Here is a 19,256-nt window from a genome sequence, read left to right as displayed (position 1 = left end):
CTGCGTAGCTTAACGAATACAGATCACTTTGCTGTGGATCATAGCACGAAATCAATACCTACATTTCTAAGTTTCACTGAGTTAACGCGGCTATGGATGACATGTAAACGATTAGTCTTTTTGCTCTCCAGCGTTGTATGCTTGCGCGAAATTTCCATAGGTCCAATAACATGTGTGGTGTCTAAGGGTGCGTTCACACTGCAGCCTGAAGTGACTCAATTCCGATTTTTTTGACGTAATGCGACCTGTATCCGATCTTTTCATGGCAGTGTGAACAGCACGGGTCGGATTCTTTTTCGAATGTGACCCAAATCCGATACGTATCCGATTCAAATGTGACCTAACGTCCAGGTCGCATTCATCCGAACTGAACGTCACTGATTCTCAACAAATCTCACTATTCTGCGTCCTGATAAGCGCAAGTGGGAAGAAAAACAACAACCATGACGGATTATATGAGGATTAAGTTGTTAATATGTTGCTCCGGCCGGACAACAACTTCAAATATGTAAGCTAAGCTCCACCGTTAGCCTCCATGTTTACTTCCGCAAACACTGAGCACTTCTTCTTTTTATGGCGGTTGGCAGAACACTGAGAATGCTGACGCTATTGCGCCCTCAAAAAACTAATGGTACAAGCTTCTGTCAAATTTTAATTAATCGAGTTTGATGGATTAAAATGCCACGCCCAAATCAAAATCGATGTTATCGCACACAAACATCTGTTTATTTACGTCATAAAATGCTTATCGCACTCAAACACCTGTTAAATCTGCGTCTTCAAATGCTTATCGTATAAAAACATATGTTTTGATTTAAATTAAGTTCTTATCAATAATAAAACAGGCATCATTCTGGAACATTCTCTCTTGCATCATATCAAATTAAGTTATCAATGTAAAACAGACAATGTTCTGGAATATTCTCTCTCTCTTGCATCATATAAGTTCTTATCAAAATAATACAGGCAACATTCTGGAACATTCTCTTTTGCATAATATAAATTAAGTTCTTATCAATGTAAAGCAGGCAGCATTCTGGAACATTCTCTTTTATATCAAATGGTTAATAAGGGGTGACTTTTGACCCAGTTATACCAATGCAACTCCTCCTCACACAGAGAATAAGGATCAAGGAGCCTCTTTCAACATATAAATTTAAGTTCTTATCAATGTAAAGCAGACAGCATTCTGGAACCTTCTCTTTTGCATAATATAAATTAAGTTGATATCAATATAAAGCAGACAGCATTCTGGAATATTCTCTCTCTTGCGTCATATAATTTCTTATCAATGTAAAGCAGGCAGCATTCTGGAACCTTCTCTTAAATCAAATGGTTAATAAGGGTTATCAAAAATAAAACAGACATGATTCTGGAACCTTCTCTCTTGCATCATATAAGTTGATATCAATGTAAAGCAGGCAGCATTCTGGAACCTTCTCTTTTTATATCAAATGGTTAATAAGGGGTCAGGTCCTCTTTGTGACTTTTGACCCAGTTATACCAATGCAGCTCCTCCTCACGCAGATAGACTCCACCCCCAACTGCTTTTATCTTCCTGCTCCTTGCAGATTCCCCCAGCCCACTTTTATGAATGAGCCAATAGAGATAAAGGGCTGGGATTTCTGTTTTTCTGCTTTAAATAATTTTTCGGAGACCCTGTCATTCTACTTGTTGCATTTGTTAGAGGAAGTTCCACTTTGATCTCACAGAAAACAAACAAACAAAAAAAAATGGTTCGCATTTAAAGAGAAAAGCCTCAAAAGAGAAGACATCAGGAAACCAATCGACTACCATGTGGCTCATCTGCAGATGGACAAACCATCACGAGACCCTGCTTCATCACTGATGCTTCATCCTCTACACTCCTGGATAGAAATCTGATCCTACCTCCATCAGCATTCGAATCCTCAATTCAGCACGAGATTCCCACCTTCCAGGACTCCAAGCATCCTCCACCCCCTGATTCCTCTGGAGCACCCCCTGGGCCTTCTGAAACTCCTTCATCCGGCGTGGGAAAAAAACGACACCGCACAGTGTTACCCAGTGGGACATCGCTTCTTTGTGAGACACCAGTCTCTGTTTATGAGAACCCAGACCGCACATTGGGTGCACCACGCAAGACCACCTTTTTTCTGTGCCGAGTGCAGAATCCATCATGCCATGTCCTGCAACAGGAGTGGCCATTGAAACCTTATGGAATGTCTGGAAAATGGGGATACCTTTTTCGTTATGAAACCGGAGAACTCTCTGTGTACCAGCTCGAGGAAGAAAAAGAACAACTAACAGCCTCATCAGTGACATGCAATCTGACCTACAACGACTGGGCAGTGTTAAGGTTGGCAGTTCCTCGCAAGAGAAAATCAACCCCACAACCAGAGGATTATAAAGAAAGACAAGAAGAAGAAGAAGAAGAAGGAAAAGAAGGTGAGGAAGGAGAAATTAAAGTTTCCCCTCCACCTTTCAAGCAGGCTAAACTGCAGCCCTTTCCCTCTGATCCTGAACTTGTTAAAGGTAAGATTATTTTTAGCGCTGTCTGGGAAAGCAAAACTACTCCATCTGGGCGCTGCTTTTTACGCGCCAGCATCCGTGAGATGAACTCAAACACTACCTGTGACCTGTTTGTGCTGGAAACTTTCAATTCAGACACAGGAATATTCAGGACCATGCTGGCTGTCCCGTTTCAGGTATGGTCAGATAAAATCTGGCAAGTTGGAGATCTGATCTCCAACTTGTTTCGAAGTTCCCGCACTTGGATGGATATTTTAACTGTCAAGAAAAGATTGAGATTTTTAGCTCCGCCTCCAGAGCCAAACTCCTCTGAGGACCCGCCCACTCCCCACTCTATATAATGAGAGGATTTCAGAGGGGTGGGGGAGGCCTGCAACAGACCATCTTCTGCTCATCAGGGGAGCTGGACTTCTCTTCCATTTGAAAAACCAGTCATTCTTAAAAACTTTCAGAGTAGCGTATGACAAGCGCAGACTCTTGGCTGATGGAAAAACCCTCCCTTTTGGATACTAAAAGGCAGAGAGAGTGTAACACAGAAAATAAAATAAAATGTCTCAAATGATGGATTTTCAAGAGGTGAAAAACTTTGATCCAAAATTGCAGTGCCCTTTTTTATGTCTCATTACCGGGCCCAGCGGTTCTGGGAAAACAAACTTTGTATTCAATGTTCTTGAAAATTGTTTGTCTACTATGAGTGAAAAACCAGAAAATGTTGTGTACTTTTTTGCCTCTATGCAGCCTTTGTATATGCAGCTGAAAAAAACAAAAATTTAAAACTCGTACAAGGTCTTCCAGATGATTTTATAAATGACAGTACCCTCTTTCCTCCAGAGGCCTCCTCTCACTTAGTTATAATTGACGACTTGATTTTTGAGGCTGCAGAACATCCGGATGTAGTAAAAGTTTTTACACAGTACCGGCATCATAAAAGAATCAGTGCATTTTTCTTGACCCAGAACCTTTTCCTTAAAGGAAAACATACCAGAACAATTAGTTTGAATTGTACCTACTTTGTTCTATTCAAAAATCCGAGGGATAAATTACAAATCAGTATTTTAGCTCACCAAATGTTTCCCAGTAAAAAATCTTACTTCCTGGAGAGCTTTTGAGACGCCACCAGCGTTCCGTACGGATATATAATTGTTGATTTCACACCAAACTGCCCAGATGAGTACAGGTTACGCACCGGACTACTTCCAGGGCAGTTAACCACTATTTATTTGCCACAAAAGAAGAAGAAAAGCTACTGATGCTTTTGCAATGTCTGCACGTATAAAACGCAATGCCCATTTTCTTAAGGCTCTCTCTCAATCCAGCCCTAAACAAAGAAAGGATTTTCTGAAAACCTGCTCTGCAGACTTTATTCAAACCCTGTGTGAAGTCGCGTTAAATGTTCTTAAAGGCAACATTCACCTTTCCACTTCACATTTCAACGCCTTGAAGAAACAAAAAAAGTATATCAGAATTTTAGCGGATAAAAAGGTTGGGATCAAAAGAAAAAGAAAAATTCTGAGCTCTCAGAGTGGAGGATTCCTTCCATTAATTGCTGCGGTTGTTCCCATTCTTGGTGAAATTTTGTCTGGCATAATTAGAAAATAAAACATGGCACAAAAAATGTACTTGATCTCTCCTGACCAACTCAATCAACATCTGAGTCAATCAAAAAACACTACAATAAGAGACAACGCAGAATGGAACCTGGATCAAGAAATGAGGCTGATTTTAGAACATCCCACCATGTCCTCTTATGAAAAGATTAAAAAATATGATGCACTTTTACAGCGCTATTTGACTTTAATGAAACAAGGCCAGGCCGAAGAAGAACGGGTCACGTTTTCACTCCGAAAGCAGGCCACAGATGAGTCAGCAGAAACACAGCAAGGAGAGACTCTGCAGCAGCAGCAGCAGCAGCAACCTGAGGCCTCAGGGCCGTTGGCTGCAAGTCAAGATAAGATGTCAGAGGTATTGATAGCCATTCCTAAACAATCACACAGGAATGCAGAGTATATATTAACAAAACTGAGTCAAAACAGTGACGGATGGACACCAAAAGGTGAATTGATCTATAAAGGGAATGTCATCCGTGGCTCACACATCTTAGACTTAGTGAAACATCTCTTGCTTCCTTTTAAAAAACAAAGCCTAGCCACACCACCTATGGGTTGGACAAGTTTTCTAGATTCTTTAAGGGAAATAAATATACCCTCATCTTTTGTGAAAAACCCACATGCTCGTGAGCAGTACAAGAAACTACACGGGGAGACTTCTACTTCTGAAAAGAGTCCACTTTCTGGTCCTTTCAAGAAGGAAAAGAAAAATTATATTTTGTCTCCCAGCTGGACAGCGACTGCCGGTGATGATGAAAAAGAAGGCAAGCCAATAAGGAAAATAAGACATCCTCCAAAATGGATCACATTTTCCCAATAGCAAAAGAACAAAAATGACATGACATGTATTGTGATTGTTCAATAAAATGTTTTATTGATCAAACATTTTTCTTTGTTTCGGTCATTCTTACAAACAAAATCATTGCTCTTTTTTTAATTATTTTTTAAATAGGGGGAAAAAATCAAACAAACATTTATTTTTTAATTCCATACATTTCTTTAAACATCTGCAAAGAACAAGCTGAGTGAGTGAAAAAACACAGACTGTCACCGGTGATACATTTCTGATATTTTTTGACAAAATTATAAACCATCTTATCATTTTTATCCACATCATCAGAGTACTTTGATAAAATTTGCTTCAAGCTCATACCACAAGCACTGTGGGTCACAAAAAACACACAATGCTGTCCACAAACCATAGATCCCATGCTCTGAAGTTGACAAGTGTGGAATTCTATGTGAGAAGCTCGGGCCTTCATAAAATCCAAGATACTTTCTGGGTAATATAAAAATTCAGGGCTAAAACCATAGGGGTCAAAGAAAACTGCCCTGTCATGTTTTTGCAGTGCAATGGCTAACCAGTGTTGTCCAGGAAGATTTGATGGATCCGTATTGACAATCAGAAATTTTGGTCTTGGAAAGGTGACAGGTAAATATGAGAGATAGTCACAAGGAAAAACCCCACCAAATGCATTCCCCAGCAGGTGATCCAGTAACATTTCAATTTCCTGGTTGTTCATTCTTCTTATTTTTTTTTTTTTTTTGAGAGAGAAAAACAAAATTAGACTCAATAATAATCTACCAAAATTCTCCGCTTCGAGTCCACTTCTAGGATCGAGTCATAACATGCATAGATGATCAAGGTGACTGTGGTTGGAAGAGGTCTCCGAAATCTTAGTTCCAGTCTCAGGGAGCCGCTTGACTGTGGAGACAGAGCATCCGTGTCTCCTGCAGGATTTAAATTAAATGCAAAGAGTGAATAACCTCGGGAAAACTCTGTACGGGATATACTCAGGGGTAAGTCCTTAAGATGTCTTCCTGTTGCTGTTATCAGATTATAGTATTCCCTGACAGTATCACCTTGCTCAAAGTTTGGCTGTAAGGCTTTGGCTGGAATCTGCCTTCCGTTTTTACACAGAGCCAGAAATTCGAGGTCATAGTGTTTAAAGTTGAAGGGATTTAATTCTCGAGCACCAGTGAAGGCCGCATGATCCACCATTCCAAGTACCACATATTTTGGAATCAAACCCAGGAACAGATTTTCTTGGGTGCAAATTCTAGATCGCTCTGGAATTGAAAAAGTCTTGACATTAACTCGGGAGAGGTTGTACAAAGCATTTCCTCTGAGCAACGCTGATGCGTGTCCGATCCGCACAGCTGGGGACACAGTCACTTTCTTGATAAACAGAGACGCAGATAAAATCTTGAGCTTGAAAGTTGAGTCTCTGGCACACATGAGGCAGAATGCATCGTCTGCGCGTGTAAGCTTAATTTTCAGATCCACCGCGTTTATGATTAGCTTTTCAGAAAATGCCAGGTCAAAATGCAACACTCCAAGCAGGGAACATGGGGTGGACTCTCCTGTAAAGTTTGCTCTCTGATTAAGACCCAGGTTAGGTCCATCATCAGTGACAATGGAATCCATCTCGCCAGCTGTATCCTTATAAAACAGTCCCGTACTAAATTGGGATTTCAAAGAGTCCTCGGAATAGTTCAGGAGTGTCTCAATGATTGCCCGGTACGGATGTGTTGCACTGGATTGAGATATCAGACGATCACCAAGTGTAACATCAACTTGACCAAAAATTGTGTTAAGTGGGTAGTTAATAAGTCCCACGGCAGCATCATTAGCAATGTTGGAGCCATCTGCATTAGTAATCTTAACTCTGAGATACAATAAACTGTCATTAAGATCCACGTATGAGTCACCTTCACTGCTGATGTAAAATTCAATGGGTGAGGAGTCACTGATGGCAGACAGAGGATGGATTTCTGTGTAGATCTTATCTTCGATGGAGAGCTGAGTCATTGGAGCTGAAAATAAATCCAGTTCAGTCAGTGTGCATTCTGCAGATTTGTTGTGTAGGAGAGACATTATGAAAATATGTCAGAAGTTTTGGAGCGCTTCTTTCCTCGTTGGCTTCTCGCGGCATCTGATTTCTTTTTCTTCTTTGCAGCTTGTTTTTTAGCCACCCAGACACGTTTACCTGGGGGTCTGGTTTTCCCCCGTTTAGAGAGCATCATTATTCCTGAGCCTTCTTGCTCAGCTCTGTTCTGTGCAGGACGGGTCATTTTACTAACAGCTTTACTTATGACATCAGATGCGATGTTTGAAGCTGCAGTTTTCAGGTGGGGTTTAGCTATAGAAAACCCTTTTCTAACAAGTGGGGACACAAATCGGAAAAGCCTGGAAAACAACGACCCAAGGCCCCTGCCATACATGACAGGCGCACCCTGGAAAAACGAAAGGTCGCCTCCAGTTTGACTGACATAATAGTGAACAAATCTGTTTGGGTCATTGACCATGTGTGACTGCGGAAAAAATGCCATTTGAATCTTGCTAAATGGATCGTGGGGGTGACACAGGTTTAAAATGCAGTTTTATTATCGATTTCCCATAAACAAAATCCACAAATCTATTTCGATCTGTTTTGATCTGAATGGAAATTGTTTTGATGTAACTTTTTGACACGGGTATATAATGCGTAGTGTTGTATCTTATGCTAATTATATCACCAAATTTCCCTCTCACTGTCACAACACCCAGCAGCGGCGAGAAGCTGTCTCCAACTATTTGGTGATGCACAATGTCAGAGTATATAAACAAATTTGCGAGCATGCCGGCCCCTGAGGGGTATGTTGCGCTCCTGTTGGACACTGTAAACCATTCGTTCACTTTCAGTCCGAGAATGTAGGCGAGTGGAGCCCCCACTTTGATTTGAAATTGTCCATTTCCTTTAAATTCGAAGCGCTTTGTCACATTATTGTAAGACACATCTAAAGTATTGCTGTACTTTTTCAGTGCAGGCACAAAATGTTCCAGTATGTCTTGTGGTCTGTCATAATAGCCTCCAGCACCAAATTTCTGGCTGTAGATGTCAATTCCATCCTGGCCTTCAGTCTTGTCTGATGGTTGAATTAAGACTTCTACGGAGCTCAAAGTAGGCCGAGTGAGTAGGCAGGTTGTACCAGGTATGTGGTATTATAACTTCACACAGACCTACAACCCAATGACCTTTTAAATCAATAGCTTTGGCCAACTCTGTTTTAAAGTTTGAGCTTGTATTGTCTTTAAAGAGCTGTTTGCAAGCATTAGAAGGCAGGGTCACATAGAAACCTTCTTGTTCTCTGTCTTCTCCTCCTGCTGACATGTTGTTGTACACTGTAGGCCTTCTTTACACATCTGAGAGGTCACTGAGCCGGACCCAGCTATTAAATTTTGAAGGCCAGTTTTTCCATTTGACAAACACTTGCTTTTCTCCCCTCACAGTCCTGTGCTTCAAGATCTTATCAACATGATAAACTCTCTCTTGACCCATCTTTACTTTCTGTAACTCCTCCTGGTAGAAAGATCCTTCTATAGCCTCTCCATCATAATCTTGAATTTTATAAACAGTAGGAATGCGTGGGATAACATCTGTGACTTTAAACACCTCATCCGTAAAGGTCTGTTCATAACCTTTCTGAAAAACCCCTCTGACTTTTGAAAGTCTGACTAAATCTCCAGGTTTGAACTTGGCTTGTGTTTTTTTTTTTGTTTTTGTTGTTTTTTCTTTGGGGTTTAGTACCATAGAGATTTCGCAGGACTTGAAGGGAATTCTCTGCAGTGACCTCCACAGGTTTCATTTTTATGCTGGAATGAAAGCTGTGATTGTAACTCGTAACCAAATCTTGTAAAACATCTACATATCTGCGTGTATTATTTGCAGTAAAATATCTCCACATTCTACTCTTGAGGGTATGATTGAATCTTTCCACAATGGAGGCCTTGAGGTCACTGGCTGTAGCAAAGTGAACAATTCCATGTTTTTTCATTAAGGCATTGAAGCTCTTGTTAAAAAATTCTCGCCCCAAATCTGTCTGAATCTTCTTTGGTATTTGGCTCTCTCTAAACACAGACTCAAAAGCTTTCACCACTTCTCCAGCTGTTTTTCTTTTTAAAACTCGAGCAAAAGCTTTTTTTGAAAATATATCAATGACAGTCAGCAGATAATTGTACCCATCATTATACTCAGCCAGGGATTGCATGTCACAAAGGTCTCCCAGATAGCACATGATGTTAAATCAACGTTGAAAAATAGTTAGAATCGTTGATCTTTGGTTGAAGTCGACAAAGGACGGTGGATCAACCATCAAACAACCATCCACCTCTAGCCAAGTAACCAATGTTGAAACTGTGTCATTGAATCAATGTTGTTTTGTGGTTGAAATCTAATGACTGAAATGCTGATGTCTGATCAACATCTGATCAATATTGAATCAATGTCAGATGCACCCCTTCCCCTCCTCTCCTCCTCATCAGCGCTCTGGGTCAGAGTATTTTATTACTGAGCGGGGGTTATCACATTTAAATTAACCACTGTAGAGGATAGTGGGTGCTGATTCCTTTCTGTACATTTTCTTACTTGTTCATAACAATTCTCACTGACTGTGTGTGTGTGATATATTGACACAAAAACATCTACAACTTACTACAAGGAGTGGAGGGGTCCACCCCCACCGTTTACATGAGTGGGATGTCCCAAACACACAGCTGCTTCGCTGTTGGCTTGTTGGAAAATATGTTAATTCAATGTTGAATTATCATCACAAAGGTTGCATGTTTGGTTGAGGTCGACAACTGATGGTGGATCAACTATAAAACAACCATTCAATTCTAGCCAATTAACTAATGTTGAAATTGTGTCATTGAATCAATGTTGTTTTGTGGTTGACATCAAATAAATGAAATGCCAACGTCAAATCCAGTGTGTTTCACCACTGGTCCTCCAGCCCCTACAAGTTTTAGGCATTTCCCTAATTCAACACACATGATATTAATTGACGTCTGATTAACGGGGTTTTGCTGAACTGAAAAAACGCAGGTCAGTTTGATTGACGTCAAGGTTTGGGGAAGAACTACCCAGATAGCACACAATGTTAATTTAATGTTGAATTATGATCACAAAGGCTGCATGTATGGTTCAGGTCAATGACAGAAGCTGGATCAACCATCAAACAACCATTCAATTCTAGCCAATTAACATTCATTGATTGAAATGCCACATCGAATCCAGTGTTTTTCAGCACTGGCACCAGGCACACTGCCCTGCAAGTTTTAGTCATTTCCTTAATTCAGCACACATGATTTTAATTAACATTTGATTAACAAGGTTTTGCTGAACTGAAAGCATGCAGGTCAGTTTGCCTTGAGGATAAGGTTTGGGGAAAAACTAGTAATCAAAGTGTTCAGGTGTTTTTTGCACCCATCACCACCGCCTGCCATTCAAACGCCCAACCCCCTTCCCTCCACCCGTCAAAAACACACACACACCTCTTTCCCCCCACCTGGGCCCATCTACCCCTCAATCGGGTGAAACAACTTTAATTTTAAGTGAGGGTTTTTCATTTTTCACATTTTATTTTTTAAAAGATTGTTTTGGCTAGTGGCCTTTATTTGATAGTTAATTGACAGGAAAGTGGGTAATGAGAGAAGGGGGGTAATGCAGCAAAGGTTGCCAAGGTCAGGAATTGAACCTGTGACAGCTGCGTTGAGGACTGAGGCCTTGATTGTGGTTTGTGCTTAACCCCTGCGCCACCACAGCACAACCCCTTTTAGGTGAGGGTTAATCACGTTTTAACTTAAGCACTATGTGTTGACAACACTGAGTTGTGATTCCGTTCTGTACCCAGATTCACTAGCGGAACAAGTCAGCGTTGGGCCGGGGGGCGGGGCTAATTACCGGACCCCTAACGAATCACCAGGCCCCGTTTATCGCCTGCGCTACCAGAAACTGTTGAGCGAGGGGGGGGGAGGTTGGTCTGCGTTTTTTATTTGATCTTTACCCAGGAAACACATCGGCTAAACCATGAGTGAAACGGTAACTGGGACTGACTAGTATATATTCCATTGAGGGAAAGTAACTTTAACATTAAATAGACCTTTCTCAACAGGCAGTAGACTTTCTCAGTCTATAATCAGATATTTAAGCGACTTGAAACCGCACCCCCAGCCCCACCCCCCCTTAGCTCTGCGCCTGCCCAGATTGCACATGATAGCAATTCAACATTGAATTAACATCTTTTGCCAACAAGCCAACAGCGAAGTGGCTGTGTGTTTGGGACATCCCACTCATGTAAATGGTGGGGGTGGACCGCTCCACTCCTTGTAGTAAGTTGTAGATGTTTTTGTGTCAATATATCACACACAAATGGTCAGTAGGACTTTTTTATGAAAAAGAAAGAAAATGTACAGAAATGAATCTTCACCCACTATCCTTTACAGAGGTTAATTTAGAATGTAATACCCCCCACTCACTAATAAAATGCTCTGACCCAGAGCTCTGATGAGGAGGAGAGGAGGGGAAGGGGTGTGGCAAAACAGCTGACATTGATTCAACATTGATTCAACATTGATCAGTCGTTGATCAGACATTAGCATTTCATTCATTAGATTTCAACCACAAAACAACATTGACTCAATGACACAGTTTCAACATTGGTTACTTGGCTGGAGGTGGATGGTTGTTTGATGGTCGATCAACCGTCAGTTGTTGACCTCAACCAAAAATCAACCATTCTAACTATAATTCAACGTTTATTTACCGTTGTGTGCAATCTGGGCAGTTTGTTGCAGCCCTCATCACCTCCTCATCTCCCCCTACTCCCTCCCAAACCTCCCCCACCCAGCCGCTCCTCCCAACCTTCTCCTCTTTACCCCCTCTCATCCCTTCTTCCCTCCCCCTCCTTGAGCTCTGGGTCAGAACATTTTATTACTAGGTGGGGGTTAATCATGTTTCAAATTAAGCACTACATGTTGAGAACAGTGGGTTGTGATTCCTTTCTGTACATTTTCTTACTTGTCTGTAAATATTATTACTGACTGTGCATAATGTGTTGACACAAAAACATCTACAAGTCTGTACTAGGAGTTGTACAGTCCACCTCCCCAATTTTACACTTGTGGTTTGTCCCAACCAAAAAGCCACTTTGCTGCTGGCTTGTTTGCTACCGGCTTCTGAATTGAATTCTCCGCTGAGCACTTTTATGGTAAGTTTTTCAATATTACTTTGATCTTAAATGTGTTTATTGAAAAATAAGGGCATTGTTTTGTGCCCATAGTAATCCTGGTTATTTTGGGGCAAAACGGATATTTTTAATAATTGAGGTCATGTCTCCTTTTGTATTATTTTCATCCTACCCACCACTCCAGGCCTAAGTATGAAATCCTGCGAGATTTTGTGGGATTTGAGTTTTTAAAATAGGGTGGGGCCTATTGTTTGGTCTGGGAGAACATGTGGTGGACAAGGAAGTGTAAGGCTGGCTGGTCCAGGTGGGCTTTAAATTGTTGTGATAGTAATCACTTGTTTTTAACTTTTTATTATGATATGCTTAGGGACGTGCTTAAATGAGACTCTGTACCAGAACAGCTGAGTTGGATGATTACATGACCGTCTGCAGCCATCAAGAAGTGCAGAAGGTTGTTAATCATCCACAGATTCAATCCAGGTGAGGCAGAAGGGAAACACTTAACATGTAAGGCAGGTGAAACACTGAACTAAACCTGCTAATGACTGATTCAGTCTGTTGATCCTTGGATTGGTAACTGGTTAAATTGAACTGGACTATTGTTACTTGTGTGGGATCTTTATTAGCATATAGACACTTTTTAAGGAATTTAATCAACTTGGACATATTTGTAGTTGATGGAAGATTGAACCAGCTATTTGATGGAAGTTTATTCTGTATAAATTATAATTTTTCCAACTACACTATAAATCACCTTTTGTTCGATTTATTTGTCTCTGGTGTGTTAAATAAACCTGATCCTCCCTGAGTTTTATTGTTAGGTTTTCTGATAAACAGCCCTTTATTTTAAATATTGATTTAATATCAATATCATAAATCCTACACTATACTGCAGCTTGATGGGTAAATGCAGTTGTATATGTAAACATTAAGATAAATATTAATGAAAGATTAAGATATTAATTTAACTGAGTGTACATGGGGAACTATATGGTTTGTATTTGTCCTCAGACCTGTAACCAGTACACTGTTTAATATTTCATTGTGTTTCAGAACTTTTCAAATGTTTATCATATTTCTAACTGGCACCTTCCTCACTTTTATTTTTTTCAGCTGTTGCTCTGCAGTTTGACCGAAAGCTGACTCTTGAGGACTGCAGCAAAATTGTCAAGAAGTGGCTTCATTATGCGCCAGAATAAGAGGAAGACATCACAAGGAATCAAAGTGACGCCAACCAGAGTCAAACTGGGGTTACCACAACTTGTACTGTTTCCCTACTTCATACAGTACAAAGCTTAACTTCATGGACTCTGTTCTTCTGTGTACAACATACTGTTGTTTTGACAGTCAAAAAGGAATCAAATATGTTTAAAGATCTGTCTCTCTTTTCTTAAATAAAATGTTAAATCAAACCCATGTTGTCATTTTTAAACTTTTGTACACAGTTTACGCATCATCTGCCAATAATACAGTGTTTAACACCAGTGAAGAAACTTTTAGTGGCATGTTATGATGTAGACCTATCAGATGTAAAATGTACATAAATCCTTAGCTTTCATTCAATATAAAAACAACCCAAATCTGCATGTACATCCACAGTCAAATGAGTGTTGAATCAACATTGATTCAATGTAGAATTAACACAAATCTGCATGCAGATCCACGTTCAGCTGATGGTTGAATGAACGTTGATTCCTAACTGATTCAATGTAGAATCAACACAGATATGCATGCAGATCCATAGTCAAATGAGTGTTGAATCAACATTGATTCAATGTAGAATCAACACAAATATGCATGCAGATCCACGTTCAGATGATGGTTGAATCACCATTGATTCCTAACTTATTCAATGTAGAATCAACACAAATATGCATGCAGATCCACGTTCAGATGATGGTTGAATCACCATTGATTCCTAACTTATTCAATGTAGAATCAACACAAATATGCATGCAGATCCACGTTCAGATGATGGTTGAATCACCATTGATTCCTAACTTATTCAATGTAGAATCAACACAAATATGCATGCAGATCCACAGTCAAATTAGTGTTGAATCAACATTGATTCAATGTAGAATCAACACAAATATGCATGCAGATCCACGTTCAGATGATGGTTGACTCAACATTGATATAATGTAGAATCAACATTGATTCATAACTGATTCAATGTACTATCAACACAAATATGCATACAAGTTGACATACAGATGATGGTTGAATCAACATTGATATAATGTCAGTAATGGTTGAAACCCTAACGTTGATTCAACATACAAGTCACCGACCACTTTCAATGTTGTTTCAATGTCAGCGTTCAACGTTGATTCAATGTTTCTGGCTGACATTGATTCAATGTTGTTTCAATCATTCTGTGCTATCTGGGCTGCTTGAAATTGTTTTAAAGGTGCAGATGCAAACACACGGTTTCTCTGAAAATGCAGCCTGGCAGGTTTGTGTAAGGTGTATGCATCTTGCTCTGAAAGGAAGTCTTTTATTTTGTCAACACTTACTTTTTCCCCAGTTTCATTTTCAAGATTCTGTTTCAATCTTTGAACACCTCCAAAGCTACCGGGATTAGATAGGTCAAAATAGACCTTTTTCATTAGCAACTCTTCAGCCATTCCCTTGACACTCTTCTGAGCACTTGTTGAGTAATGAGAGAATCAAAAACAACACAGAGAATTTAAGTATTTCAGATTTTTTTTTTGTCTTTATTTATATCTTTTTTTTAATTATTTTTTATTTTAAAGATTTCACTCCAACAAAAACATTGCAAGCAGAATAGTTTCAAAAAATTGTGATAGCTTTTTTTTGTAAAATATAAAAAAACTAAATGAAACTTGTCACACTTTTAAATCACTTAAAGTAAAAAAAATATATATATTAGCTAAACTTGTCACACTTTTAAATCACTTAAAGTAAAAATATATTAACTAAAAACAAACAAAAAAAATGAACACACTTTTTAAAAATGAAAAGAAACATTGTGGATCACTTCTTCTTCACTGGACTGAAGCATTCTGAAACCCACCACAGCTGTTTGAGCTGATCAGAGCTCATGTTCTCATACATGTCAGAAATTGCAGCATGAAAGTGAAAGTGATCATCACACATTAGTTCATGTAAAATTGTCTCTGCAACTATCTTGACTGTCAGGTCACTTGCTTGAATTTTGTGTTTGGTCAGAAAAAGTTGAATTGCTGGAATGAACTGAGGCACAAATAGTAGAGGCATAATGTTGTGGTAGTTGTCCTGGTAGAATCGCTCCTGAACAGGCTCCAGACATTCATGCCGTCTCTGGCTAGGGTGTCCGGTTCGGCATCCATTGCACTTTTCTTGTAGGAGCTTTGCAGCAGTGAGGTGCAATAGATGAAGCACAGCGGTTCTCACAGTCCCAATCAACTTAGTAGCAATCCATCCATCAGTTCTTGCTTCACCATCTTGAACATTACCTTGCTCCGGAGATGTAGGAGGAGGAGGAAATGGAGGAGGAGATGGAGGAGGAGTGGGTGGAGTAGGGTCAAAACTTTTTGAAGATTGAGAATTGTACTCTTGCTGCTCCTCTGGCTCCTCAGGGATGGTCTCAAGAGTTCCACCTACCATCCAGTTTTCAGTTTGAGTTTGCTCTTCTAAAAACTGGGATGGAGAAATAGCCGGAGATGAGGATGAGGAAGAGGATGAGTAGAAGACTGGAGAGGGTGGGTGATAGGGTTCCATGTTGAAGACTCCTTGTGAGACCTTTTTGATAGGGTCCCAGTATGCATCCAAAGTCTGCTGGTTGCCTTTTTTTTTTCTTTCTTTCATGGTAATGAAGATCTGAAGTCCAGCTCCCCTGATGAGCAGAAGATGGTCTGTTGCAGGCCTCCCCCCTCTGAAATCCTCTCATTATATAAGCTGTGTCCGAATTCAGGGTCTGCATCCTTCGAAGGACGGATTTGAAGGCCGATTACGTCATAGCGTGGCGACAAGGCCTGTCCGAATTCAAAGACTCCTTCAAATGCATCCTTCAAATGCGTCCTTCTTTTCCCCCGATTTGAAGGATGGGTCCGGTGTATCCTTCATGGCCCACGATATCCCATAATTCATTGCGGGTCAGAATTCTCAACAATGGCGTCAGACAGTGATGAATGCTGTAAGTAAATTTGTATCTATTACATTTTAATTTACATCAAATTTACTCAAAAAATAAAAATAAAAATACGCAAGAATGTACCAGTTTGTCAAATATATGTTCGGTTTATTAAAAGTTTTCATAAATACATTAGTCCGATGTTGTCGGTGATCTCTGTTACCGTAACATTATTAGCCAACTCAGCTAAACAGTTACCAGCTGGCATGGTGACTGCGGAAACACATGACTGTTTTGAAAATCCAACTGGATTTTCATTGATGAATGCAAGACAAACACAGATACATACACAACGCAATTAATATAGGCTATATTGAAAGGTTTTTTTATTCCTCACAAAATCATTTCGGTTGATATGTCGTTGTCCTTAACTGCCATAACAGTGCGTTAATAGGTATATTTCAGTTAAGATATAACTGTAATGTCTTTACTGATAACTGGAGATTTGATAATAATGTAGTTTTTTATTATTGTTTTTGAACAGCTTTCTCTACCGAACGCAATAAAGACTTAATGTTGAAATGTAAGTAAATCTCAGTATAAAAACACTAGTGATATTTTGGTATTTTCGCAGAAGTATATATAAACTTATCTACATATAAACCTGGTAGCCCTAACCCTAACCCTTGAATGTTAATCAAGACATGTCACTTTACATTAATTTGTCCATTTCTTTTAGGGACCAAGGAGCAGACGGAAAATTTCATCTCCCTCAGGGGCCAAAACAGCCACCTGTTCACAGGGACCAAAAATTCTGCGACAGTAGCCTGGAGGTAAAATAACTTTACAGTTTTATTTACCTCTATCCAGAAAACTGATGCATTGTTTTCAAGATACCACTATTCATGTCAACAAATTCTGTTTATTCGACATAATACAACACCTAAGCTTACTGTGCTTTTTGTGGGTTGCTCAGAAAAAAAATATTCCTTTCATAATTAAAATATTTTCTCTCTATTTTTCTCTATTTTCTAGGTCCATTCTAGAGAAGATGGTTCTCCAGGATGTAGTGACACCGTCTCAGGCCAAAAAGAAATGGGATAATCTTAAAAAGAAATATAAAGTGTGTAATATTAATTAATTTAAAAATAAATCTAATAAGAGTTTAGTGTATTGCTATATTTGTCAACTACTTTTTTCCTCATTTATTCTATAGGACTGCAAATATCCTGGCTCAGGAGAGGGAGTGAAAGGGAAGCCCACTGCTGCTACTTGGCTTTGGTTTGTACAGATGGATGAGATCTTAGGACAGAGGCCTTCCATAAGGCCTCCTGTTCTAATTTCCTCATTACCAGATGAGACTCCAGGGTCAAGTGCTGCAGTGGGTGGACAACAGGAAGACGAAGATGGTGTTATTAAAAGAGGCCAGAAGAGGCGAAGTGAAAGCTCTGAGCTTCTTGATCTAATAAAAGAAGATATGAGATTACAAAGAGAAGCAGAAGATAGACGTGCTCAAGAGAGCAAGGAGAGACTTGACAAATTATTATCAATTTTGCAAAAAATAGCGGAGAAATAATTATTTAAAAAATAAACTTCTTGAACACTTTTCAAGACTATGAATATGTCTTTTAATAAATAAATTAAAATGATGTACAGTCTAGATCCATAGAAATTGTTTCATCTTGAATTTAAATAAGTACAAATATTTTAAATTACATTGTTTGGTTTTGGTTCAGTTCATTTTATAAAACAAATTTTAAGTAATGCATGTCACGTTATTTACAATAAAAACTGCAGAATTAACCTCAGTGACCTATTCCTGGAAAATTAAAAGAAAAAGAAAAAATAAGACAGTGTGCCTAAAACTTTTAAGGCAAGATCAGAAACATGGATAGGGTGCTGCAACAGAGACATGTGACTATTCTTCTGGATGGCAAGTGAAGCATCACACATGGTGGCCTGCAGAGGGTTGTGATGCTGTCATTCACTGTCCACTCCATCTTCCAAGTAGGTTACAGGGCTGGCTCAATTGACGACTGCTGCATCACTAGATTATAATCACAGTGATCCAAAATTAAGTAATGGTTCACAAAAATTTAGTATTAAAATGTCATGCTGGTAATACTTTGGTGCAGAGAGGTTTACATATATTAAAAATAATTATATTTACTCACCTGCAAGTAGTCATGGTCTGGTAGAATCTCCTCCAGAGCAGACACCTCGGCAGAAAGTTGGTCCCGCCAGAGAGCACCACTGACTGCCTCCAAACCAGCTTCCCCCTCATCCTCTTCTGCAACTTCTGCCTCATTCTCTGGTGCTATGACATCACCGGCTCCAAGGCAGATGTTGTGAAGGATGGCACATGCTGTTATGACCTAGATAGATAGATAGATAGATAGATAGATAGATAGATAGATAGATAGATAGATAGATAGATACTGCACAAACTGAAACACTAGGCCAGTACTTACATGTGGTACAAAGGTGTGGTGCACCTCCAGCGCTTGTAAAAAAATTGACCGGAATCTTGTTTTCATCATCCCAAAGGCACGCTCTATAATAGAACGTGCTTTTGAATGATGATTATTGAAGCGTTGGGCTCCCACACCTTGTAGTGGTCTTTTGTACGGTGTGATGAGGGGGAGTGGCTGTTGCAGACATGGGTACCCTCCATCTGCAAGGATGAAGTGCCCCGGAGGAGGATAAACCGACTGCCGGTAGAGTGGACTGTGCCGCAGTACTCTAGAGTCATGCACTGACCCAGGCCAACCCACGTATGTGTCAATGAAGCGGCCCTGATGATCAGATACGGCTTGTAAAATTATTGATGGGAATAATTTTCTATTCCTGTAGCACTGACCATCAGGGCCACTTGGGCACTTGATACGGATGTGGCAGCCGTCAATTGCACCCACAGCCTTTACAAAGGCTCTGTGGTGTGCCAGCCCTGCAAACCCACGGGACACTGAATTCAGGTCCTCTTCTGTTTTTGGAAGGTGGATGACCTGGTGGCGAATGTCCACCACCTCCTCTGTAACCCTATGAACAAT

General features: G+C 39.9%; 1 protein-coding gene and 2 long non-coding RNA genes across 3 annotated transcripts; all 3 read left to right on the top strand.

Moving 5' to 3' along the window:
* The first annotated feature begins 11,890 nt into the window (after positions 1–11,890).
* LOC148161011 (uncharacterized) lies at positions 11,891–13,540 on the top strand. Its single transcript, XR_015762961.1, has 2 exons — positions 11,891–12,608; positions 13,242–13,540. It is a non-coding gene; the product is annotated as an uncharacterized LOC148161011 (long non-coding RNA).
* A 1,697-nt stretch (positions 13,541–15,237) lies between these two features.
* LOC148161010 (uncharacterized) lies at positions 15,238–17,034 on the top strand. Its single transcript, XR_015763041.1, has 3 exons — positions 15,238–16,269; positions 16,751–16,789; positions 16,946–17,034. It is a non-coding gene; the product is annotated as an uncharacterized LOC148161010 (long non-coding RNA).
* A 49-nt stretch (positions 17,035–17,083) lies between these two features.
* LOC148161009 (uncharacterized) lies at positions 17,084–17,811 on the top strand. Its single transcript, XM_088007216.1, has 3 exons — positions 17,084–17,160; positions 17,242–17,329; positions 17,423–17,811. The coding sequence occupies exons 1-3, from the start codon at positions 17,084–17,086 to the stop codon at positions 17,780–17,782; spliced, it is 525 nt and encodes a 174-aa protein (XP_087863342.1). The 3' UTR covers positions 17,783–17,811.
* Positions 17,812–19,256: the final 1,445 nt, after the last annotated feature.

This window comes from Poecilia mexicana, unplaced genomic scaffold, assembly GCF_051168715.1.
Source record: "Poecilia mexicana isolate PSO_F unplaced genomic scaffold, ASM5116871v1 scaffold_1, whole genome shotgun sequence".
NCBI lineage: Eukaryota > Metazoa > Chordata > Actinopteri > Cyprinodontiformes > Poeciliidae > Poecilia > Poecilia mexicana.
This window is presented reverse-complemented; position numbering and strand designations above follow the sequence as displayed.